At 40.2% G+C, this 24,164-nt stretch overlaps 1 protein-coding gene across 2 annotated transcripts in view; it reads right to left on the minus strand.

The window, feature by feature from the left end:
• The window catches only part of EFNA5 (ephrin A5), a 277,007-nt gene that overhangs the window by 32,327 nt on the left and 220,516 nt on the right, over nucleotides 1-24,164 (minus strand). For both annotated transcript variants that reach the window (XM_070412418.1, XM_070412417.1), the window contains exon 2: nucleotides 14,879-15,171. In XM_070412418.1, the coding sequence (XP_070268519.1) occupies nucleotides 14,879-15,171 (293 nt within the window). The remainder of the gene's footprint in view (nucleotides 1-14,878; nucleotides 15,172-24,164) is intronic.

The raw sequence follows: 24,164 nt of genomic DNA on the forward strand, positions 1-24,164 counted from the left end.
TCTCTAAGTGACAGGCTGGTATTTTTGCATCTTCACCACTGTAGAACATTCTAAATGAACCACAGCGAACTGACTTAATATATTTTGGTCACATTTGATTTGGCAAAGAATGTGTGAAAAATGCCCTTGTGAGTAAATGACAGTAAGCTATTTCTGACCACCAATGTATTTCAAACTAGTTGATGATAGGAACTATTTTTGACACATGCAAATGTATAATTTAAAGTACCCATAAAAATTTGTCATGGAAGCTATCATTAATTTTGACAGAAACTAGGAAAGTAACTAATTGCCTTTCAAATATCAATATTAAGAATACCATCTATTAAATGACCACTTTAACTCATTTATACATGGAAAACTTGAGGCATGGGCTGAAACCTGCTGCCACTTTCACAGACCTGGTAAGTGATGGAGTCAAGACCCGGATCCCCTCATTCTCATCTTATTTATTCCTCTAAACTTAATAATATTTTTAGTAAAAGAAACCTATTAAATAATGTTCTTATTTTCTAGGAACCAGGACATATTATATGGTTTAAAAACATGATTGCTGTCTAACCCAATACATCAGCGGTGAGTAGTGATTAAATACACATACATCTCTGTTGACCTTTAATCATAACCAAATCATGGCTCCATTTAGATATAGTACTCCTTTTTCATCAGACTCGAACTAAACAGCAGGACAAGAGAACATAAACTGACAAGCATGAAAGGTCACAGACAATAGGCACCCACTTCTTCAATGGACCTTCCAACAGCCGTGTTACTGCAATAAAATAGTATAAAAACTACTCACTGTTTCCACTTTCCCCAAGCACACATCTTCCTTCTAAACCATTGGTCCACAGTTAATATTTGTTATCACTAAATATCTTGCCTGTGTCCTCTCTCTATTTTTATGTGGCTTTCTGATTCTTATCCTCACACAGCTTACCACTTTGTCAAAGGAATTCATTTTATTACAAACATTTTTAAAGTTATATAAAAAATACAGAAACCCCAAAGGGTTAGCTGGCTCTAGTTTGCATCAGCCTGGTGAAACTGTATCTTATTTATGGACAAAGCAAACAAGACTGTTTAGTGGGACAGAAGGAAGGATCCGTTACTACCATCTTGAAGGAGCTGACTCCCAGAATCCTAGACTATCTGAGTCTTTATCTTAGACTAGCTTGGTCTCTCTCTAACCAGAGTTCCCTCGGTTATGCAAACATTCACCTAACAAAAACGGCCTTTGTTCAACATTGATGCTGCTGCTCCATTCACACAAAGCTCCCAGTACCCACTTCTTCCTCGTCTTGATTTCAAGATGCGTCTATACCCACGTTAAGCCAATATTCCCAAGGTGTGGAACAAAGACAACCTACAGAGGAAACTGCTCGAGAGCTTGTTAAAAAGCGAAGATCCCTTCTGCAACCTCATAAAAGGTAATGAGTCAGACTTTCTGGAAGCAGGTTCCATTTTCCTCTCCTTTGCAGGTGAGTCACTAAAGGACAGTGTCTTAAGCCCTGAGCCCTGGATGCCACCATGCCCTTCAAGTCAGCACTTCCCATCTTTAACGCTGTCTAAAGCAATCTACTCTCCCTCTGTTATCAACAGTGTCAATCTTGTAATTTACTCTATTTCTCTTTTAGTGATCATTTTCATGGATATATTTTTCTCCTATTAGACCATCAGCTCCTGGAGGACAATGATTACATCGAGTATTTTCCACTGTCCCTCCGTGATGTCTGTGGCCCTGGCCTGATGGGTAAACACTGCTCAGGGAGTCCTGATGAATTGTTTGCCTAATGAGAAAATGATATGTACTGAAGTATATCCATCTATAGCCACTGTAGGTATCCTACAATTCTAATGATGCACAACTACCAACAACCCAAGCAGACTTTAATGAACATGTTTATATAACATTTTAAAAGTATTTCAGGAAATAGCTGCAATAAATCTTCTACAATGAACTTTAATAATAAACTAACACTTCATATCAAAAGGTCAGAAATCCTGCTTTTTGACTGAATTAATAATCCAGCAAATGTTATTGATTTAGCAATTTCACTTAATAAAACATCATCAAAGCTATGCCAAAAATATTAAAAAGTAAATAAAACTCTGCAGCCATGGCAAAGAAGCTGAAAGCAATACAGAAACAATGGAAATTCAGATAAAGGGTGTTACTGTCCCTGAGATTAGAATAATTTCTTCATAAGTACCAGGACTATTTTTGGAATAAGTTTCTGAATATTACTTGCTATACATGGAAAAGAGCTAAAAGCGTGAACACTGGAGTCAGAAAGGCTTTGCTCAATAGGACTTGACCGCACAGGAACAGTGAGATTTTAGACAGACCCGATTGTGTGTCAGATTTCTCATCTGTGAAGTAGGGACAATAATATTATCTAACACATAGTTGTAATAAGGTATGGATGAGATTGTATAGGTAAACTTATGTAACAGGAAACTGTACACTACATGATAGCTATCCTATATAATAAAAGGCTAATATGCAAATAGACCCAACAGAACAACTGAACAACCAGTCGCTATGATGTGTGCTGACCACCAGGGGGTGTACACAGAACATGGCAGGCATCAGCAGCAGGTGGCAGAGCGCAGAACATGGCAGGCGTCAGCTGCATCAGGATGGTGGAGCAGGTGAACAGGGGCGCCAGACCAAGGTGGGGTGCTGGTTGCTGTCATCGGGGGCAAGCCTCTGGTGGTTACTAAAAATTCTTTGCTCCTGTGTGCCGCGGTCCTGTCCTGCGCTCGCACCTGCTGCCAGTGCCGGCCCCGCTCGCACCCACTCCTGGCGCAAGCCCCAATCGCTCTGCCCCCTCAGTGGGTGCAAGAGGGGCCGGCACTGTCAGAGCGTGGGAGCAGCAGGAGCAGGGCTGCTGGCAGATAGGGGACCAGGGACCAAGGCGGGAGGGGCCGGGTGGGGGCACAGAGGATGGGCTGAGACCCGCCCCTGTGCTCACCGCAGTCTCACAGCCCACAGTTCCTTTCAATGTACATGAATTCCTGCACTAGGCCCCTAGTTATTATATAATCACTCAGCATCCAGACCTAACACAATTTATTTCAATGTATTTATATGATACGACCCAGATCAGTATCACCTTCAAAAACGTACTGCTTCCTATGGCCTGCTAGAAAAGTTCCAGGTTCCTCAGACCAGAACTGACGGCTCTCCATAATCTGGCCCCACCTATAGCGTTCTGTTTTCCAAATCCTCTCCTTTCATCCCAGTCACACTCTTTTCATTGACCCCCGAGTCTGAGCTCTTCTGATTCCCTTACCAGCACAGGGGAGACAGGTGAGAGAGTGCAGGGAGCCGTGTGACGCTTGTTCTCTGGAGGGCTGCCGGGGTGGTCTCCTCAACTCTGCCAAGTGCCCTCATGAACCAGAGCATGACCTCCCCTGTGTAAAATGTGGGGCCCTGCACTCGGCGGCCATAATTCCTGAACTTCATTCTAAAGATTTCAATTGTTATAAGTTCTCAAATTTGGCACTCCCCCTTGTAAAATCTCTACTCCTCTTTCTTGAATGTGTGGGGATGTGTAATAACCTCAAGTCTGCGAAAAACGGGTGGATTTTAAGTAATAACAGCAATACAACAACTATAATAATGGAAATAATCGTTTGTAGCCACTGTGCAGCTGAAGGACAAGGTAAGACAATTGCCAACACGTCCTATTAACAAGCTGTGATATTGAGACAGTCGGCGGTGAGGTTTTGCAGTATATCCACCAATGCCTTCCCTGTGCTACCGGTTCTGTTCATCACATTTAAACCTCTGAAAACAACAACTCAGGGTACTTCCAGCAGCCTTACTATTCACTAAATGTCTTCATCACAATTGAGGTGGGAAGAGTGAAGGGCCCACGTTATAATGCCATCATGTTCTGACCCCACACACCATTCAATGGCATTCTACTTTGTTTTAAAAACCCATACACCTCCTAAGGGGGTGAATCTCAAGAATAAGCTAATATGAAACGTTCTTCTTTAGGTCACGTGAGTCAGTTTTTCGAACAGGGTCTGCCTTAAATTCCAGGGTGTAGGTAGGAGTTACAGAATGACTTACAAGGGTGCTTGAAATGTCTCTTTTTAACTTCTTTTAAAATATGTATTATGAAGTAAGTGAATAAAGACTTGGAGTCAAACCACATGGGTTCGAATCCTGACTTCATTGTAAAATAAAAAAACTTTGGGCAAGTTACTTATCCTATCTCAGCCTCTGTTTCTCATCTATATGTGAGGGACAATAATAGATGAGGATTCAACGAGTTAGAACATGTATACTGCTAATACAGTACCCGGCACACAGTAAACTTGCAATAAATGCCAAATCACTAGAATTATGATTATCAACAAATGTTAGGGGAGAAATTATTAGTCAAAGTCTGAGTAAGCCTTTATAACAATAATAGCTATACTCCATTTAAATCATTTCAGCATTTATTACACGGTCTCAAAATTAATTGAACTGCCCTTGGCGTATATAGCAAGAACTTTAAGCAGTCCACAATGGACTTAAAGGAGAAATTTTGCTCAACAAATTAGAAGAAGCAAATTTACATTAGAAGCCAGATATTGGTGCTACTAAAATGTGGACAAGTTTAAATTAATATCAACATGTATTATTTTTTAATGATTCAGAGACATTATGTGTTTTGAAAAACTTGGAAGCAAAAGGGAACGCTAACTGTAAATGAAATCTCACCTAACATCAATGTAGACAGAGCTAGTTGGAAATGGTGTCCATCTCTGAAAATAGTAAAATGAAAAGATATTCCAATTTCTAACAACAATAGACTGGCTGGCTGTTCTCCAATTCATGATATTTTACTTTGAGAGCTCAGAATGAATTCATATTTTGTAAAGTTTAAATTTTAAAACCAAACCTGAACATAGCATATATATATATTTTAAAGCTCTGTTCCTAACGTGGGTTTCCTACAATCTGCCTAAAAATATTCAGTGGAAAGGAAGCCTGTTGCCAAACTCCACTTATTCCCCTATTAAACAGAGGTAACCATGTCCCCAGAAATCAGATTTCAAGCCCACAGGATACTCATGAACTAAAATAATGAATGACAACGCCTTGCTCTCTGCATTAATATTAAAGAAAAGAGAAAATAGAAAACTTTATAGCCACTATCAGCTCTCTCGACCATAAATCTCAAGTTTTGAGAATTGCTTCCCAAAAGGGTAGGGAGCAGGGATGAGTTGTGAGCGAGCTTTGGAGCCTAGAGATATTTTTTAGCAAGCCAGCAAAGCACTGACACACATTTCTACATATCTCTGGCTGTGAAAAGTCTCATTTGTGGTGATTTATACTTCCTCATAAAGAACTCTGTAGATAATATAAGCCTGCTGTGAGGCTGTATGACAACTTTCAAACCAAGACTTACGCAACCATTCTGTTAAAATAGAGCAAGAATGGATGAGTGGAGGAATCTGTAGAAATAGTATTTCTTCTGATGAAAGACCAATGCTACTCTTCCGACAGGGAGCAGCCTTTCGCCCTGTGTGCAGGCCGTGTGGATGGTGTTCTGGTTGTCTAAGTGAGGACGTATTTTTTCCCCCAAGATTGACTATGCATTTGGCGTGTGCATGCTTGTGTAATTTACAATAAATGACACTTAGACAGCATCACACTGGAGTTCGGTTGCCTTAATAAGTTACTAAGGGAAACACAGAGAATAGCATGCTGACAACCCGGAGTCAATGAAGTATAAACAGTTATTCCAAGTGTCACTGGCGTGTTATTTCCCTTTCTCTTGGCATCTGCTCTGGGTAGCACTGCGCACACACACCCAACAATGCAGCAGCTCATTAAACTGTTTTCAGTTAACTCTGAAATCAAATTAGTACAGTACATGTTTATAAGGCTGAGAATTACTGCTTCCCCGTGAAATTACACAATTAATCAGGTGCGTCATTTCTCTCGGAGATGTGGCCACTTTTGACATTTAGGGATAAAAAGAACAATCCTTTAATTTGTTTCCATTTCGGCACTTAGTCTCAGTGGGGGGACAGGAAGCAAAAGGTGACATAAGTCCTTCCTCCTCCTCGGGAGGCCAGACACTACATGGTTCCCGTCTTATAGTGGCATTTTAAATTCGTAAAAGGAGCACAAAGAAAAAGTCTTTGGTTCTCGAGCTTCTTATCTGAGTGCCGCAGCCTTTGAAACATTCAAATAATGGGAAGAATAGGAGTCTTCAGTTTCTTATGACTGATAGCATGAATTTCCGTCAGGCCCCGATTACTCAATAGCTTTTAAGGTTCCCCTTGCAAATTTTAAGAATGCCCCCCAAGTCAAATTCTATGAAGCAGTGATGTTTGCTCAATTTTCCTTTTCACAGATGTATTTAGCCTTCATTTCTCTGATTCTCCTTAACAGTACCTCATCCTTAAGTCATTTAACAGGGTATGCATTTCTTTTTAAAATTCTCCCTACTAGCCCGGCCAGTGTGGCTGAGTGGTTGAGTGTCGACTTCTGAACCAGGGGGTCGCAGTTTGATACTTGGTCAGGGCACATGCCTGGATTGCAGGCTTAATCCCAAGTAGGGGGCATGCAGGGGCCAGCAGACCAATGATTCTCTCTCAGCATTGATGTTTCTTTCTTTCTCTCTCTCTCTCTCTCTCTCTCTCTCTCTCTCTCTCTCTCTCTCTCTCTTTTCCTCCTCCTCTCCTCCCTCTCCGATATCAATAAAAAATATATTATTTAAATTAAATAAAATTCTCCCTACATGACCAAATAATATTGACCCAAATTTACAAAATAATAAAGTGTTTTCAAATACCCCGTGTTCCTATTAACTGCCTCTCTGACCTTTGATTTTACCTAGACTATCTGAAACATGCTGGGGGACCTGTCTGCCGGGCCCCAGCCATGCTGAGCAGAGCATTCTTGTAACAGGGCACCCGGCTATAAACAACTGTTTTCAGAAGAGAAACTTACAATTAACACAGAAAAATATCCTGAAGTCTCTAAATATCCTCTTTCTTGTTCTTTATTTAACCTTCATTGAAGAGCCCTTGAAATCCATTCATGCTTTCCTAAAAGATGGCTAGGGACGACTTGAAACAAACACAATTCTCTGAAACTCATTCTTTAAATAAACAGGCATTCTTGCAGGCTCTCTAAAGACCATGGGAAATATATAAAGGCAAGAGAATGACTATTTTCAGGAAGTAATCTGATATAGTCCTAGACAAACTTTCAGTGTCCAAGTGGAGAAAAAATGTTCCATTGTATGTTTAGGAAAAAAAAAAAAAAAAGACAGAGAAAAAAACTAAAAAAACCCCAAAACTTAAACAACAACAACAATCTTCATAGCTTTTAGTGACTAAAATATACTCTGTATCTATATCTGAACAATTACTATTTGATATTTGTGCCATAGTCATTCTTTTTCACTATAAAGATATTAAAATTTATAAATTTCCTAATACTGCCCTTCAACTCCCTTCTGTATTAATACAAATATGCTTTGCTGAATACCATGATCTGAGTCCACCTACCAAGAAAGATACAGAGGGCAAACTATTGGACAGATAGTCCTTACAGAAATTTCAGTTACAAACCCCTTGAATCTCAGCAGAAGTATATGTTAGAGCATTTAATGCTAAGACTCCAGTAACCCAAAACATTTTTTCAACATGCTGAAGCAAACATTGAGTTGATCATTTTAAGGAAGTACCTTGTACTTACAGGTCACCTCCCCTGAAAGAGAAAAGACTCTGAAAGATGGAAAAGATTACTTTCTGCTTTGATAAATGTGCTGCTTGACACTCTTCTATTTCAATAAGAAAACTCAGGAAAAAAAGGTGATTGGTGTGCACCGTCAGGACCCAAATAATTATTAATGTAGACTAGAGGCCCGGTGCACAAAATTCGTGCACGGGGGGGGAGGGGGGGGGCCCTCAGCCCGGCCTGCAATGATGCCAGCATCCCTCCGTGCGCCGGGGCCCCTCCCCCCCCCCCAGCCTCCGGCCTGAGGCCCCTCCCCTCCACTCCCCTCCCTCTGCACGGCCGGGGCACTGATGCTTCGCTCACATTGCTGGGGCAAAGCTGCCAGCGTCCCCGCCCTGGCCCCTATAGGAGCTGCCATCTTTGTCATGGAGTGACAATTAATTTACATATTACTCTTTTATTAGATAGGATTATTAGAGTAAGCTGCTGTAAAACCAGACATCTCAAAGGCAATGAAGACTCCCTTTCTGGGCATATGCAATCCTAGCATGTGATTCCTTCAGAAGATAGCCATGACCTAAAGTGTGAATCTTTACTAGGCATTTATGAAATTTTTTTTTATTGATTTCCTTAATTGAGTCTTGGAAATAAGAAAAATTATGATAAAGTATTTCTATACTTCCATTTTATAGATGAAGAGAGTGAGGTTTGATGACGTTAAGTTATCCAAAGTCGCACAGCTATGAAGAGTATATAAGGATTTGAGCTCAAAGCCTCATTTACCATTGTTGGTGCCCTTAAAAAAATAATGTCCATTTCCTCCTCTGATGTAATGTATTCCCAGAATAAGATCAAAACGTTTTTAAGAAACCAGAGAACTGATGTAGTAGATACAGTAAAACTAGGGCTTCTAATTTACCTGCTTTTCTCAAACACCAGCATATAAGAAATTTTAAAAAAGTAATTTTTGTTCTATTTCATTTACTATTATGACATTTATTCATTTGACAAACATTTATTGAACAAGTTTTCTACATACTGTTTTCTACTATTTTTTTGTTTAAAATATATAGTTTTACATCAATATCACGGTTAAGTAGATTCCCTATGCAATGGAGAGCTGACCTGATTTTACAAACACTTCTATGAGAAGCTACGCTTTAAGTTCTAAACAACTCACCTGCAAATAAGCTTTTGGAACATATTCAACTGGCAAGAGAAGGACTTTCTTTACATTAGTAGTCTCTGGATTTGCTTGAATACTCATACATTTTAAAGAATAATCAATGGCTATTTTGTACAAGCAAATGATTTCTGAAGCTAATCCTGGTCAATTCAATAAAATATCTCTTAAGAATTTAGGTTACTTATTTTGTCAGTTTCAAAAAAAAAAATTGTGTAGTGCATATTAAAACTTTATCACAAGTTAAGATTATAATCTTTTCATTTAAGGGCATAAAGCAGAGAATTAGCAGTTAACCACCATGCATTCAAGTTGTTGTAGGCTATGGATTTAGGAATGATGCCCATAGTAACATAGACTGCCCCTATGGTTTTCTAATTTTGAAAAATATGCATCCGAAAAAGACTGAAAAAGAAGTCTTTAGCGCCCCTAAAAGTTCTTTTCATTAATGAGATTTTAGTACCAAAGAAATGGAATTTTTAGCTCTGTACTTCTATCACCTTATCAATATAAAGGAATAAACATGTGTATTCAAGTTTACTCACCAATAATCTGGGGAGGGTGCATTCCCTAGTAATCTCTCAAAAACCCCTGATTTCCATCTGGGTGCTGTGACTATCAAGTATCTGAACTCTGAATATCTTTTGAAGAATATCAGCTATACTTCAGATACAGCAAATGCTTGAGTAATTATCTGTCGTTTTAGTATCAACTTCAGCAAATGCCATTTCTCTTCCTATTGTAAGTCTCTCATTAAAGCTCACTCATTTCTGAATCAAGTGTGGAATCCTGATTCCACCTGCTGAGTATCTTAAAAAGAATTTCTTTGAAAATACAACTTTTCTGGCTTCTGATGTTATCATATTAAAAGGGTCAACCATCTAGGATGATACAGTTGAACTTTCTTTTGGAGACAGAAAACTATCCTTTAGAGAGTTGAAAATGCATACATGTGTTTAAAATATATCTTGATATTTAATCTTATTTGCATTTCTAGCAGTTTGTAAGTAATATTTTCTAAACAGTAGTGCTAATTATAAAAGAATATATTTTTTTCCTTTTTCATCATTTGATACCTAGGACTTTATCTCTTCATTTCCTTTTAGTTACTTATTCACTTAATTTCCTCTCAGATCAGCCTTTCTTATCTATGTGGTTACCTAACTTTTCTGTGCCTCAGTTTCTTCACCTATAAAATGGGAAGAACATTTTCAAAACGAATTGCTGCTTTGAAAATTGTAGGGTACACAGAACAGTGCCTGGGACAGAGTAAGTGCTATGTAAACACTAGTTATCTTCATTTATTAAACATTTACTACATGCCAAACGATATAATATGGGGCATAGAGCAGAAATATCTAATGCGGGGGGGTGGGGGGTGGGGTGATGAGTGCCTGAGGAAAAATAAAGTAGGGTAAAAGTGTAGAGGATGATAGAGGTGTTATCTTTACACAGGGCGGGCAGAAGAGCCTGTCTGATCCTTTTTTAAATGTAGACTTAAGGAAGTGAGAGCCAAGGACATGGATGCCTGCGGCAATGAGATCCCCGGCAGAGAGAAGAGAAAGTGCTGAGTTCCTGCTGTCTGGGGCATGGACAGGTATGCGGGCAGGCGCTGGAGCAGACAACAGGGAGAAGAGTGAGTGGTAAGAGAAGAGTGAGAGGCCAAAGGCGGGGAAGAGAGGAGGACCTGCCCAGGAGGACTATGTTGCCCAGGTTAGAGACTGGCTTTTGTCTTGGTGAGGCAGGAAGTCAGTCACTGGAGGGCTTTGACGGAGTGGTGATCCAGTGAGAAAACAGATAGGCATCGGCTGCACTAGTGGAGACCACAGGGGATGGTGGTTTAAACAGGACATAATTCTAATACCCAATAGGCCTCTCCACTCTGCATTTCCCCTAATTACCCCTTTAACTGGCACGTACTGAACACCTACTAAGTAAGGAAAAGGCATTAGGCTGGGCCATTTTACAGATGTTCTCTTACCCTAGTGGTGCAGACCCTTCACTAAAATAGGGTAACATTGGGATATTAAAGCTCAAGAAAAGTTTGCAATTATCTACTGCAGTGGTTCTCAACCTTCCTAATGCCATGACCCTTTAATATAGTTCCTCATGTTGTGGTGACCCCCAACCATAAAATTATTTTCGTTGCTACTTCATAACTGTAATTTTGCTACTGTTATGAATCGTAATGTAAATATCTGATATGCAGGATGTATTTAGGCGACCCCTGTAAAGGGTCGTTCGACCCCCAAAGGGGTCGTGACCCACAGGTTGAGAACCACTGATCTATTACAACCACATTATTTTACCAACATGGAGTTGGAAACCCAGAGAGACTGAATGGTTTACCCAAGATCGTACAGCCAGTGAAGTCAAGAGAAGGGCCTGGGACTCAGGTTGCCTTACTTTACAGAGGAGGACATTCTAGATCAGTGTTCCTACTGACTTACAAAGACAACGTATGGTGCCTTCTTTATTTTCCTTTGCCTCTTCTAATCTAAAAACAGCAACGGTAAAACTTCTTTCAAACCTGTTCTCATTTGTTCATATTTATGAGAATCATTTCTAAAATGAGTATTTTTGAAATTTCTAAAATTGTTCTTTGCCTTAGGAAGTCTCTATTGCCATAACCTATTCACAGGCAGTTCTGCAAATCTATCACTGATAGAAATACCACCGACCTTCTCTAATTTAGTATGCCAATCACTTCCCAAAATAACTCCTGTAGACTAAAAACAGTGTATGTCAGATTCGAGAATGGGCTCAGTCTGCCGTAGCGACAATCCCTTATTGTAACAACTTAATAGACTGCCTGTTCCCAAGGCAAGGAGGACAAAGCACAGAGTCATTCTTGGGACAAATAAAGGATCTGGAATTGTGAAGAATATTTTATTTTTAAGTAAATTGGAAACTTCACATGAGATATTTTCAACGACTGTATTTCTTAATTTGGCATGCCTCAATGAAATGAAGAAGGCAATAAATCTTGTTGAGGATAAAGCTGAACTTGATAAGAACTCTCTAACAGGTGTCCTCTCTAAGTGATGAGGTGGATACCCTGTTATGGGCTACTCCTCTTCCCTTCCCACAAGTTCAAGTTTACGTCTGCATTTCGGTTCACAGTCACCACTAAATGTAACCCTTCCTCTAGTATACCCTACAGCAAGGCTGCCTACTTTAGGCAATAGCTTTCCTTTTTCTCTTGGAAAACTTGGAAGAGGTTTTAAGGCTGCAAAGTGCTTAAATACACCCCTGGCCTGGTAAGAACATTTTATAAAACTGACCGGTGGGTAGTCAGCCTGTTCCTGGGATCAGCAATAGAGCTTCTTGTGACACAGTAAGTGTGAAAAGAGCCATTTCCCAGTCATGTTGTTCATTCCACACACATTAGAAGAGAGAGAATTCAACTGAGGGCCAATTCTCCCCTAAGACTTCTTTAGTTTAATTATGACCAGAGTATATTAAACGTCTTTAAGACTTCCCCACAGCTCTGCCACTCAGTTCTCAGCAGTGAGAGAACGAGAGGAAACTCTTTCACTACTAAAAAGACAGGGAAGTGTGCACGTGTGGTTCTAACACATGGTTAAAAATTCAATTTCACTGACTCCAGGCCACCATGCTTCCTGTAGATGAACATCTCCTCACCGCTAATTCTGTGCTATTTTACCTTTCATTAAAAAATGTAATTCAGGTTAAACTCAGCTGAACAAAAAGCTCCTGATATTTTGAAGCATTTTGGAACAATTACTTTGACAGGAGCCCCTGACAGTTAAATGACTCCGTTAAATGAATGTTATAGAAGACACATAATGGTTTTTAGTGAAATATTGAATTTAAGCACAAATGAGGAAAAACGAGTCATAAGCACTATGAGTATATTTGAATAATAACATCTTGCTTATGAACCTCAATGGATTCTATAATTTCTAATGATCATGCAATCAGCTAGTTAGATGGTGAGTATGTTTCCCATCTTAGTGCACTCTACTCATTTTGGGGTTTCCTTTTGTGGTTGTTTTTTAACCTGAGAAACCAATATGAAAATTTGGAAATGCAGTAACTTCCTCCTGTATTGGTATGATATGTTAGAGTTAGGCAATTCATGAGTTGCTGTCCCACAACTGAAGTCCTCCCCTTTCCTCGTTCTCACATGCTGAAAGAGATTCTTTCACAAAGTGAAAAATTGGCAAAAGGCAAGAGCCTGCTGCCTGAGAACGTGCGAACTCACTGTGTTTCCTCCGTCTGTGGGACTCAATATCCCTTTTCTTTTTTCTTTATTAAGGTATTACATATGTGCCCCTATTCTCCTATTGTCCCCCACCCCCACTCATGCCCTCACCCCCTGGTGTCTGTGTCCATTGGTTAGGCTTATATGCATGCATACAAGTCCTTTGGTTGCTCTCTCCCCCTTACCCCCGCCCTTCTTATTTTATGGATCGAAGGTGAGATAGTATCAAGGCTCTCACATGTTTTCTCATGACTAAGGGCTGAAATATGCACTGAAATAATAAGACTGGTGCTGTTCCATTTCCTTTCTAAATTCAATTCCAATGTAAGTGAGAGTGCCCTTGTGGTGGGGAAATCCAGCTTATAACATTCTGCTTCTGCAGAAGAAAGGGAGCTGGAAGTCCTTGTACACTTAAAACATGTGGGCCAGGAGAGAGTGGGGACACTTGAATTGGAGAAATGAGAACTGGAATGTTTTTCATCTTGCTGGTCTGGCAAGCCGGTTGAAAAATCAGTGCTCAGCACACTGGGTGGTATCACTGGGATTGCTACACACCAGGAACAGCTGCACACCCAGATTCTTCAGGCAGGTGAGGTACAACCTCCGCCAGGGTCCCACCGCTCCCTGCATTCATCTTCATTCAGCAATTGTCTATTTACACTGTCATTGCCTCTGGACAACTCTGCTCCTCACTAGACAGTCACCCTTGAGGACAGGGAGTGTCTGTTCCTCTTGCATCCCCCAACACTTCTGAGCTGCGGTGTACTGTTCAATAAATGTAATTTTAAACAAATAAACTTTTAACTCCTTCAGCTGACAGTGAAAACATGTGGGAAAGACCAGATCACTTAAAAATTTGGTATTAGTTAAAGGAAAGTTCAGACAGAGACACAGCAGGCTGCCTAAATTAGATATGACCTATAACCCCAGAAGCATTGCCCTCACCGGACGACCTACCGAATCTCGGATGACCCCCTGAGCAGAAATCTGCATTATAACACGATCTCAGGTGACTTATGCACAGAGGTTCCGGAAGCGGTTGTCTGGAATCTATGACTAGTATGATGCCTGAAGAAGTGATGGTGTATATGGTGGAGAAATAGAAGGCCATGGCAATGTGATGAAGCGAGGTCTGCTGAGAAAGTTTTAGCGCTCTCTCAGGACAGGGTCGCTGAATGCTCACAGGTGGGAAACACACTTACACCAGTTCCCTTGGAACCCTTTCTAGATCCTTCTTTATGCTCTTTCCTGTTTAAAGACACAGCTGCTCTTAATAATCATCTTTCCTCCTTGGTGCAAAGAGAGTATTTATCGTCAGCATACTGACATTTGCAGGAGGGCTGGCTTTCTCCACTGAAAATGTGGATGACTGAAAGGATATTGCTGACACCTGAATAAGAAATCCAATGACTCTAAGCCACGTAAATTTAATTATTTCCGTTAATTTTTTTTTTCAGGAATTTCTCCTCCCCTCCCCAGCTTTGGAGAAGTCCTAGCAATTTTCATTTAAAAGAAATACAAGTCAGCAGTGGTTCACTGAACAGGCTGACATGCAATTTCATAGGGGGAGAGGCGCTGTGTCTTTAATCTAATTTGTGCTCTCAATTCCCGGCTAATGTATCTAGGGACCCTGATGTATGCATTTACAAGGAGACATCTGGGATGCGGAGTCCAGCTCGCTGCAATTCTCTGGAACATGGGTAAAAAATTACTCTGGATTCCCCCAGCTGCCCCGCTACATGATAAATCTGCATATACTCACAGATGTAGAAATATTCCCGTCCTGGCCTGAACTCAAATCCTAGAGAAAAGGGCGTGAAGAGCTGGAATTTCTCAGAGAACTTCAGTGGTCCATTTGGAGAGTGAGGCCGGTTACATTCCCATCGCTTGAATCCTTTGGAAGTGTGGTCGCAGGCACTGTAGCCATCAAAGTTCACCATGTAGAGGATGTAACGCTCGGTCTTATCTTCTGGGACCGAGTCCTCGTAGTGAGGGCAGAAAACATCCAGGTAGTCATTGATGCAGACGTCAATGTGGTAGTCACCCCGCTGGAATCTGTGGGGAGAAGGAACAGCTGAGATTATTCACACAGGAAAGGCTTTCGGTTTGGAGTCGGTGGTTGAACCATTAACATTGCCTGCACTAAAAGATTTACTATAACTTGCTTTTGTCGCATGCCATTGTGATTCGGGGTCTGGTTTGAAATGTTACTGTTTGAAATCAAAGAAACAACACGCCATGATACAAAGGAACGCTATTCTATTTGTTTCAAAATACCCTACAAATAGAATCCTTCACATTCATTTTAAGTATTAAAGATCCTGATTTGCTGTTTTCCTTTCATCCTTAAAATCACATATGCTGGAGCAAAGTTTTCTCATTTCTAACATAGTGTTTCATTTCATAAGTATTTTTGCATAAATGAATAAATAATTTAAAGAACAAATAAATGACTGAATTGTTTTTGTGATAATTGAGATCATTCTCAATTTTCTATGCAAACTGGGAGTATTAGAGTCATAAAGTTTAAAAGCTGGGAAGAAAACTCCTAGAATAAGATGTACTAGTACATGTTAGAGGAATAAAAACCTAAGGCATAATGAGGAAGCAGTGACTGAGCTAGACCTGGGATGGAACCTTCAGATTCTAGTTAGGTATTTCCCTTAGTAAATCTGTTTATGTCACAAAGTCATTTTAGCTAACCTCTCTCTTTTTTAATGCCCTGTCCCTTTCTATATTAAGAAAATTGAAACCATCAAATTTGAATGATTTTATGCCCATTTCTTTTAATCTTATAGGTCCTGTTCTAGGGCTAGACTACTGAGTAATGAAAGTTAACAAACCACATGAAAATAGCAAAAATCTCAACCTGAAATAGTTAAAATGCTCGCAAACACACAGCATTGCACACATCACACCACAGTCTGCTCCGGTTCTTATCTAGCAAAAGCCTTGCTTATTTGTTTTAACTAATACCGTATGCCTTTCCTATCAACTGAACAGTATTTCTCAGGACCCAGTAATATGTGAAACAGGAATTGGCATGCATACACCTTTCTAAAACCAGGGTGGAAAGGCTAGGGGAAAAAAAAATCCTGTTTTTAGCTAGTGAGGAAATTCTTCTGAGCTCTTAGAAGGTTCATCATAAAATTGTGTTACTGCTGAAATACAACTCCCATAAAGTCATATCATCTTGAAGTCAGACAGTCTCAGGATGAACACTTCCCAGTGAGGGTGAGCTAGTCTATTCCATTTTTGGACACCTCGAAATGTTAGAAAGTCTCTTCTTATATTGAGTATAAATCTGCTTCTGTGTAATTTCCATCCAGTGATCCTACTTCTGCTGCCTGAAATTACCAAGAACAAATCTAATTCTTCTTCCACCAGGTAGTCTATAAAACATTTGGAGGTGTCAGCGATATTGCTCTGTGTCCTCCTTTCTCCAGACTGGAGAATCCTGATTCCTTTGGTTATTTCTGGGATCTTTCCCAGGCTCCTCACTATTCTAGTTTCTTGACCCTCAGGTCCTCCAGTTTCCCAGTACTCTCCTTAAAATGCTCCTCCCAGCCCAGCCGGTGTGGCTCAGTGGCTGAGCGTCGACCTATGAACCCGAGGGTCCAGGTTCGATTCCGGTCAGGCACATGCCCGGATTGCGAGCTTGATCCCCAGGGTGGGGCATGCAGGAGGCAGCCAATCAATGATTCTCTCTCATCATTGATGTTTCTATCTTTCTCTCCCTCTCTTAAATCAGTAAAAATATATATATTTTAAAAATGCTGCACCCAAATGTAACGAAGACCTCCCATAGGCTGTAGTGACCAATGTTCAAAAATACTACTACCTTCACTCTAGCTGTTAAACCTTCACTGACAAAGCCCAGATTCCTTTCTGAAATACCACATGATAAAAGGGGAAGTGCTGATTTTGAGTAAGTAGACTGGTTTCTGCTGCAGGCTGAGTGGGAGAGTCAGAAGCCATCCTGAGCCTCCGTTTCCTCATGTGCGCTTTGGGATAATAAGAATCTGCCTTGCTAACCTCACATGGCTGCTTCCAGTCTGAGATGAGGAAACGTATGAAAAGCACCACGTGAATGCTAAGCCCTGTTACTATGCTCAGGATATATGAAAGCATATTCAAATGGGTAATAATAAAATATTAACGTTGAAACAGCATCAGTAAGAGCACACAACAGAAATAAAAATAACCTCATGTTCCCCTTGTTTAAAATCCAAAAATCTCTCCTCAAATATCAAATCATTTACAAAACTCCAGCTGACCCCTGCGTTTGGAAAGCAGCATGCTGAGTCATACAAGGGAAATAAAGAAAGATGGTCAGATTACTTTTCAGCGAGAGGATCTCAAAATACTACCAACTTTTAAAAACAAACAAACAAATAAAAGGAAAGTATTTATTTCGGTATATTTACAATGATCACAGAACCAAGTTTACTTTTTCTTCATTACCGGCAGACAACAATTTGTCAGCATGCAAGCAAAGCCTGTGCTGCTTTTAAAAGATTTTTGAACATCAAGGTAACATCACTGCCAAAGTACAAAGAAAAGACACTGCGACGACGTTCAGATAAAAGGGTGCTGGGCTATGAATCATCAGCACTCAAGAGCAGCCTGACAAGTTCTGGATGAGAGCCAGACAGGAGCCGCAGCAGAAGGCAATGCCCAGATGCACTTTGTATTATTATATTATTATTATAGATTTTAAAGACATTCTAGGGGGGATGTTTTTCCTTTCCCTAAGTGTCACTCATTTGAGCTTCTGCTAGCACTCAACACAGCTTAAAAGTACAAATAAAAATGAAAACCGCCATTGTCCGGACCCATTCTATTATTGCTTTAGTCTACAAATTGTCCTAGGTTTTTGGATGCCTCATAGTTACCTTTCCCTTTCCGACTTTTATCCTTTAATCCTGGTAATGTTGCTAAGATTTTAATACAACAACCCATGAGACTGAAGACCTGGTTTATACCGGGTTGACCAGTTATCCTTTTCTGGTGACATTTTGCTCTATGTGGGATGTTCAGTGAATCACTGTGGAACCTATTTTACAAATGGGATTGCCCAGGAATTAGTATTTCTACTCTTGTATTCCTACAACAAAATTAAAATGATGATTCAGCATGAAATTTACACTAAGTTTCAGATCTTTAACGCAAATTAATTTACAAATGTAAATTTCAAAGGTGGGCCAATATAAACTAAAACAATGATAAGCTGAAACTCATAAAAGGCATCCGTATAATGTACCAAGTACAATCCGAAGAAAAGTTTAGGGTTAAATATTCTTATACCATCCCAAATCACGCTCTCTGGCTGCAAAGTAGCACTGAACCATTACTTTCTGGCCTTACTCTGAGGGAGCACATATGTATGGCTAATATTATTGAGTGCTTATTGCATTACATTTATTAATTCAATTTAACTTCCATCATCAAGCCCACAGAATAGACATTATTTGTATACCACTTAAAGATGAGAAAGCTGAGATTAAGAAGTCAAGCAATCTGCTCCATGTTACACAAATGCGAAAAGGTGGAGGCAGAATTCAAACCCAAGCAGCCCACGTTCTGACCTCCGAACTGAAGCTCTGCGCTATTCCACTTCCTGAGAGAGTAAGTTGCTAGCGTCCAGCTCTTAGGTCTACTCTGTGTTCCCCGAGAGGGATTATTCTCATTCTTGATGGGTTTCAGTTCTCGTCTTCATTCACTGGTGCAGCAAATATTTGCCACATCCAGAAAGTGTTATGCTATGACTTTAAATATGTTGCATATCACTGAGTGGTTATAAGTGTTTCTTTTTACCATTGAGGAAATGACTTTCAGAGAAGTTGTTATCCTCTTAGTTTAGTTTTTCTCCACAGGAAAGATGTAGCGGGGTTAGGATTTCAACCCAAGTCTTACATGGTTCTGAAGTGTATTCTCTTTCCTCCTAACCACAATGGCTCCGAAGCGTTACCAGTGTAACTGCCCTCATGCAGCTTATACTGATCTTCTAGGAAAGCCTGCTGCAAGGTTGCGTGTGTTGATCCACTAGGTTGATCCCACTCTCCTCAACTGGAGGCAGAAGGGTGCATCCACAGTAAGAATAAGCCTCAGATCACAGAGTCTGCACCCAAATCACACACATCATTTCTGTCTTTCCTAGAATAAAGTGTTGTTAGGCTTTCTCATAAAGGGATATTTTTTCCATCTGGAAACAGCTTTAGCTCATTTTAAAAGAGTAAATTCACCTCAAGGAAGAATGATTCCACATGCCAATAGTTACAAATACCATGGGTAGCATGACCTGTTTTAATACATCTGTAAATTTCTTGGAAATATGTCCTCTTTACTCCTCATTCTGAATTCCATCCATTGTATCTATGCATCTCTGCTTCTCTGAGATCACTGCATATTATGAACTTATTACCCACAAGCCAACAATAATTATAATATAATCTCTGCTAAATTATCACAGTGGATTATAATACAACGGCATGCATAGTTACCACACTTAGAAAATGATTGTGTTGGAGTAAAATGATTGCTTCCCAGGTTGTGTCCTCACAATACAAAAATCTCAAGTGCCAGGAAACATCTCATATGCATAGAATGATGGCCCTGTTCTCTACTGGGTATCAGGCCAATGCTCCTTATAACATATACTAAGTAGTATATGTACCGTTTTGGCAAAAATACATTGTACACATTAATCAATTGGCAGAAGACTGTTGAGAATGTCATACATATTATGGAAGGGTCATGATAGTTAATTAAGAAGAAAATTCTGCATGGAAACTTGTTCTTTGTAATCAGCTTAATTACCAAAAATGAATTATGTACTTTATGATAGTTCTTTTTAAAATAATGCTTTTATTGTCTTTAAAGAAAGGGAGGGAGAGGGAGAGAGAAACATCAAAAAGAGAGAATCATCGATTGGCTGTTTCCTGCATGCCCCCCAATGGGGACTGAGCCTGCAATCCAGATATGTGCCCTGACCAGGAATGCAACCGGTGACCTCTTGGTTCCTGGGTCGACACTCTATTGCTGAGCCACACCAGCAGGGCTACAATAGTTCTTGATGACCCAGTGGCTGCCTGGAGGATTGGGGAAAAACACCACCACCACATTTGGGGGCTATGAATAGCAAAAATAACAACCACAGTTGGGAGTGAGCTAGAAAGCCTATATGCGGATGTGTATTTGTCTTAGCTTGTCTTCAGTATTTACCTGATTCCATCGCTAAATACAATTTTGATTATAAATTTAATGCTATTATTATTTCTCTCCTTATTTAACCTTTCTGAAGAAAGTGAATCATGAACTGAGTCTCAAAAATCAAATTAAATAAAAACAATAGAAGTGAAGTAAGAGTTGACAATTTGCCTTTTCCTTGAGTTACCAGCAATGAAGCCCTATCTCTACTGAGATAGGGACCAACACACTGTTTCATGCTCATAGTTCACCTGAGCCATAAGGACTATGCTCCTCCTAATAAATAATTTATTTTTTAACTTGGGTCCCTCCATGGAGGACATCTAGTCCTTGAGTATTCCAGTCCTTTACTTCAAGTGGAAGTTCTCAGTGTACTCTGTCCGCGGTTCCTTGTGGCTATGGCGAATAAACAGCAACTAGCTTTCTTTTCCAATGGATGGTTTTCATGTCATTGACCTTCCTTCCTCCTCTGCCACCATATGCTCTTGTGCTGCGGGACTGACAACCAGGAAGGCCAAGTCCAAAGGACACACAGGCAACGCCGTGGGACTCAGGCTGCAGAGGAGCAGCTCAAATCACCCTTCCCAATCATCCTCAGCCATTTTCCCCGGCAGTGCTCCTCCCCTCATTCCATCCTCATTTGCTAAAGCCAAAATGCGTTTTATTTTAGTCGCTGGAAGGGGAAGGGCATGGTGCATATTTTAAACGTTCTAAACTGGCCTTCAGCATATGTTGCTGGCACAGCAGAGAGCCTGCTTCCAGGGAAATATGTACAGAGGTATTTTTATCAGGCAGCTCCTGAGTGAAGTTTCTGCACTCCATAAATATAGAAACAGCATTACTGAAAGGAGGCAGAGTGCTTATTAGAGGTTAGGAAGCTGTGAGACACTTTATCCTCCCTTCATGTAACATGTTAAAGGATCGAATAAGGAAAATATTATTTATCATGACGCGGATAGTTGATTTTTACATTTTCAATATATTTTAATCTGTCAAAGTGGTGATTGTTGTAATATTCCTACAGTGTCACTTCTTTAATTACAAGGCCACTTAATATATTACATTCTGAAATTGAAATGTAAAAGGAGATGATTTATGGTCAAAGATTAAGCACATTTGTCAGCTTAGGGTTCCTCCCAAATTTTAAACTAAATCTAGAGTGAATATATCTTGGCAGCACTGTCTTTCAATTTTACTATTATTGATTTAAAGGCTAATTTCAGAATAAGATGTCTCTTTTTAACCAGAGGAATTTCTCATTTGTCCTGGGGGCCTAATGGGCCCTGCAGTAGACATGGGCTTTGGTTTATGAATATGTTTTGTGAGGAGATGAGCAGAATGGCAGCCTCTGTTGCATAACACGCCTCTTCTTGTCTCCTTCTGCTACTCCTTTCAGCACAGAATGCGAGCCTTATGGCTTTCCTACCCAAAGTCTGAAGATGCTCTTTTTTTTGTTATTGTTTTCTTGCAGAGGTTAAAGCAGGGAACATAAACAGCAAATCAAACCTGGGGTAGATAAATAATAGTAGCATTGCTGGGGGACTGAAGAAAGATTTCTTTTACTGATTTTAAATGTGTCCCCTGTCTCAAGGGCTAAAACGTGTCTATCTCTCAAATGTATTAGTAATTGACCATCATTTTTCAGCTCTGGGATAGTCAGCCATGGAAAGCCCGTCACCAGGCTAGGTCTTAAGGCTGAAGGAGGTATACAGTAGAGGAAGACCAAAACACATCACTCCAGGAAGCCCAATCCAGCTCTTCCAGGCTCTAGAACAGTGATGGTGAACCTTTTGAGCTCAGCGTGTCAGCATTTTGAAAAACCCTAACTTAACTCTGGTGCCGTGTCACATATAGAAATTTTTTAATATTTGCAACCATAGTAAAACAAAGACATATTTTTGATATTTATTTTATATATTTAAATGCCATTTAACAAAGAAATATCAACCAAAAAAATGAGTTCGCGTGTCACCTCTGACACGTGTCATAGGTTCGCCATCACTGCTCTAGAACACACCAATCATAACTAAAATCCTCACAGGAGTGAAGAGTTTCACATTGAAAAAAATACTACTCAAGGATGAATTTCAGAGATGTGTCCTATGTACTCTTTGCAGTTGAAATGTTGTATGCTACAACACATACATTTTCACCCAACGAAGCACAAGACACTGAACGAAATAGTTAGAGCCCAGAGTTGGTGCTCCATTTATCCACAAATGAAAATTCCAGTCAAGTTTTGCAGCATGGGAGCTTTGCTTTGAATTCAATAGTGGTTGACAATAGGAATCAGACATATTTACTTGGTCAGATATTTAGAATTTATTAGTGGTTTAGGATACTAACCTGTCGCTTCCCCCGCCCCCCATATGTGTGCACGTTCAAAATGTGATTAATCAAGTGATTTAAAATCACTTTAATACTAATTCTCCATATCAAACAGATGGATACAAATCTCAAACAGCTTTCACTTGTTACTTTTCAAGTACAAGACACACCAGTCAGAATGACTTTTTGAGATCGGTATCTCCCAGGAGTAATACCTGTTTCAAATTCAGGGCCCACAAACTGTTCTCTCCTCCAGTGTTTTCACTCATTTGGAGTTTGTTTTATTAGCTTGACTGAGGCGCTCCAAAGGAAACAAAGCATTAAATTGGCAGAGCCTAAATAAGACTTTCCTTCAGGAAGGGCCTGGGAGCTTTGGGTGACAGTCTAATTGCTTCTAAGCCCCCACCGAGGCCTCGGGCATGGAGTAAGAATGTGTCAACATCAATAGGCCAAGCCAGCCAGAGAATTAACCAGGCAGAGTCCTACAGCCCCAGCAATCACAGATCACTCCACATGGTTTTGGAAAAGGGATTAAAAAAAATAAAGAAGTACCGTCTGGCAATCAGAATATGTCCTAAGAGGTCACTTCTACAATGCAAAACAGGCTTTTCCCGACTCCCGTGGGCCGGGAGCTTCCTGACAAGGCTGCCCTTCATGCCCTAAGTTCTCCCGAGTTTTACATCGTGTCAAGCACAGAGAGCAGAGCACCTGCCACATACACACAGGTCCCGAGGCGGAGGCAGGAAATCATTGAAGGGGTTATACAGCCAGTGTCCTAGAGAAATGGATTAAAGAACATGATTCTGTTCAGGGGTCCTGGGAGTCAATCAAACAAATAAGCCCCCTGCCAGACTGCGTACGCACAGGTAGTCCTGTATCCTAGTGGGCTGGAGTAACCCTGTGGAATTTCAGGCTCCTTCTACTAGTAGTTCCAATAATAAAAGCATAGCCAAAGCAGTCTAACAAACGTCCTTTCTATTAACCAACTTAAGTAATGATTTAATAGTTCCCAAATAGTGGTGTGCCAACAGTAAAGTAAATATTTGTATTATGGCTTGATGATAACTTATCGGGATCATTACCAATTAGGTCTGAAATTTGGCCCAGACTTTTCAGAAATCGGGGTGGGGTATTTGAGATCTCCGTGGCATGGAACTAAGCTCTATTAACCTGTTACTAAACAAAGGACGAAACACCAAGCTGGAAGAAAGAAAACGCATGTTTGTGGCTTCCTTTTGCTTTGATTTTCATACAGCAAGGGGAAACATATTTGGTAATGCTGGGGCACAGTAATAATAAGTGCTTCATACCAAGTTTCAGGACCTAAAAGCAGACATGGTTGCTGTTTCCATGTAAATTAGCATATGAAAGAAGTTAGTTTTATCCCTTTGGTTAGAGCCCAGTGAGCAGTTGGATATAAATCTGGGACCAGGAAAAGGCCAAGGTGAGAAAAGAAGAAATCTGGGGTCACAAGAAATCAGGTGGAGGGTATAGTCATAAAATAAACTGAC

Source organism: Myotis yumanensis, unplaced genomic scaffold, assembly GCF_028538775.1.
Source record: "Myotis yumanensis isolate MYYU_CA2020_CCGP unplaced genomic scaffold, mMyoYum1.0.hap1 SCAF_4, whole genome shotgun sequence".
Lineage (NCBI taxonomy): Eukaryota > Metazoa > Chordata > Mammalia > Chiroptera > Vespertilionidae > Myotis > Myotis yumanensis.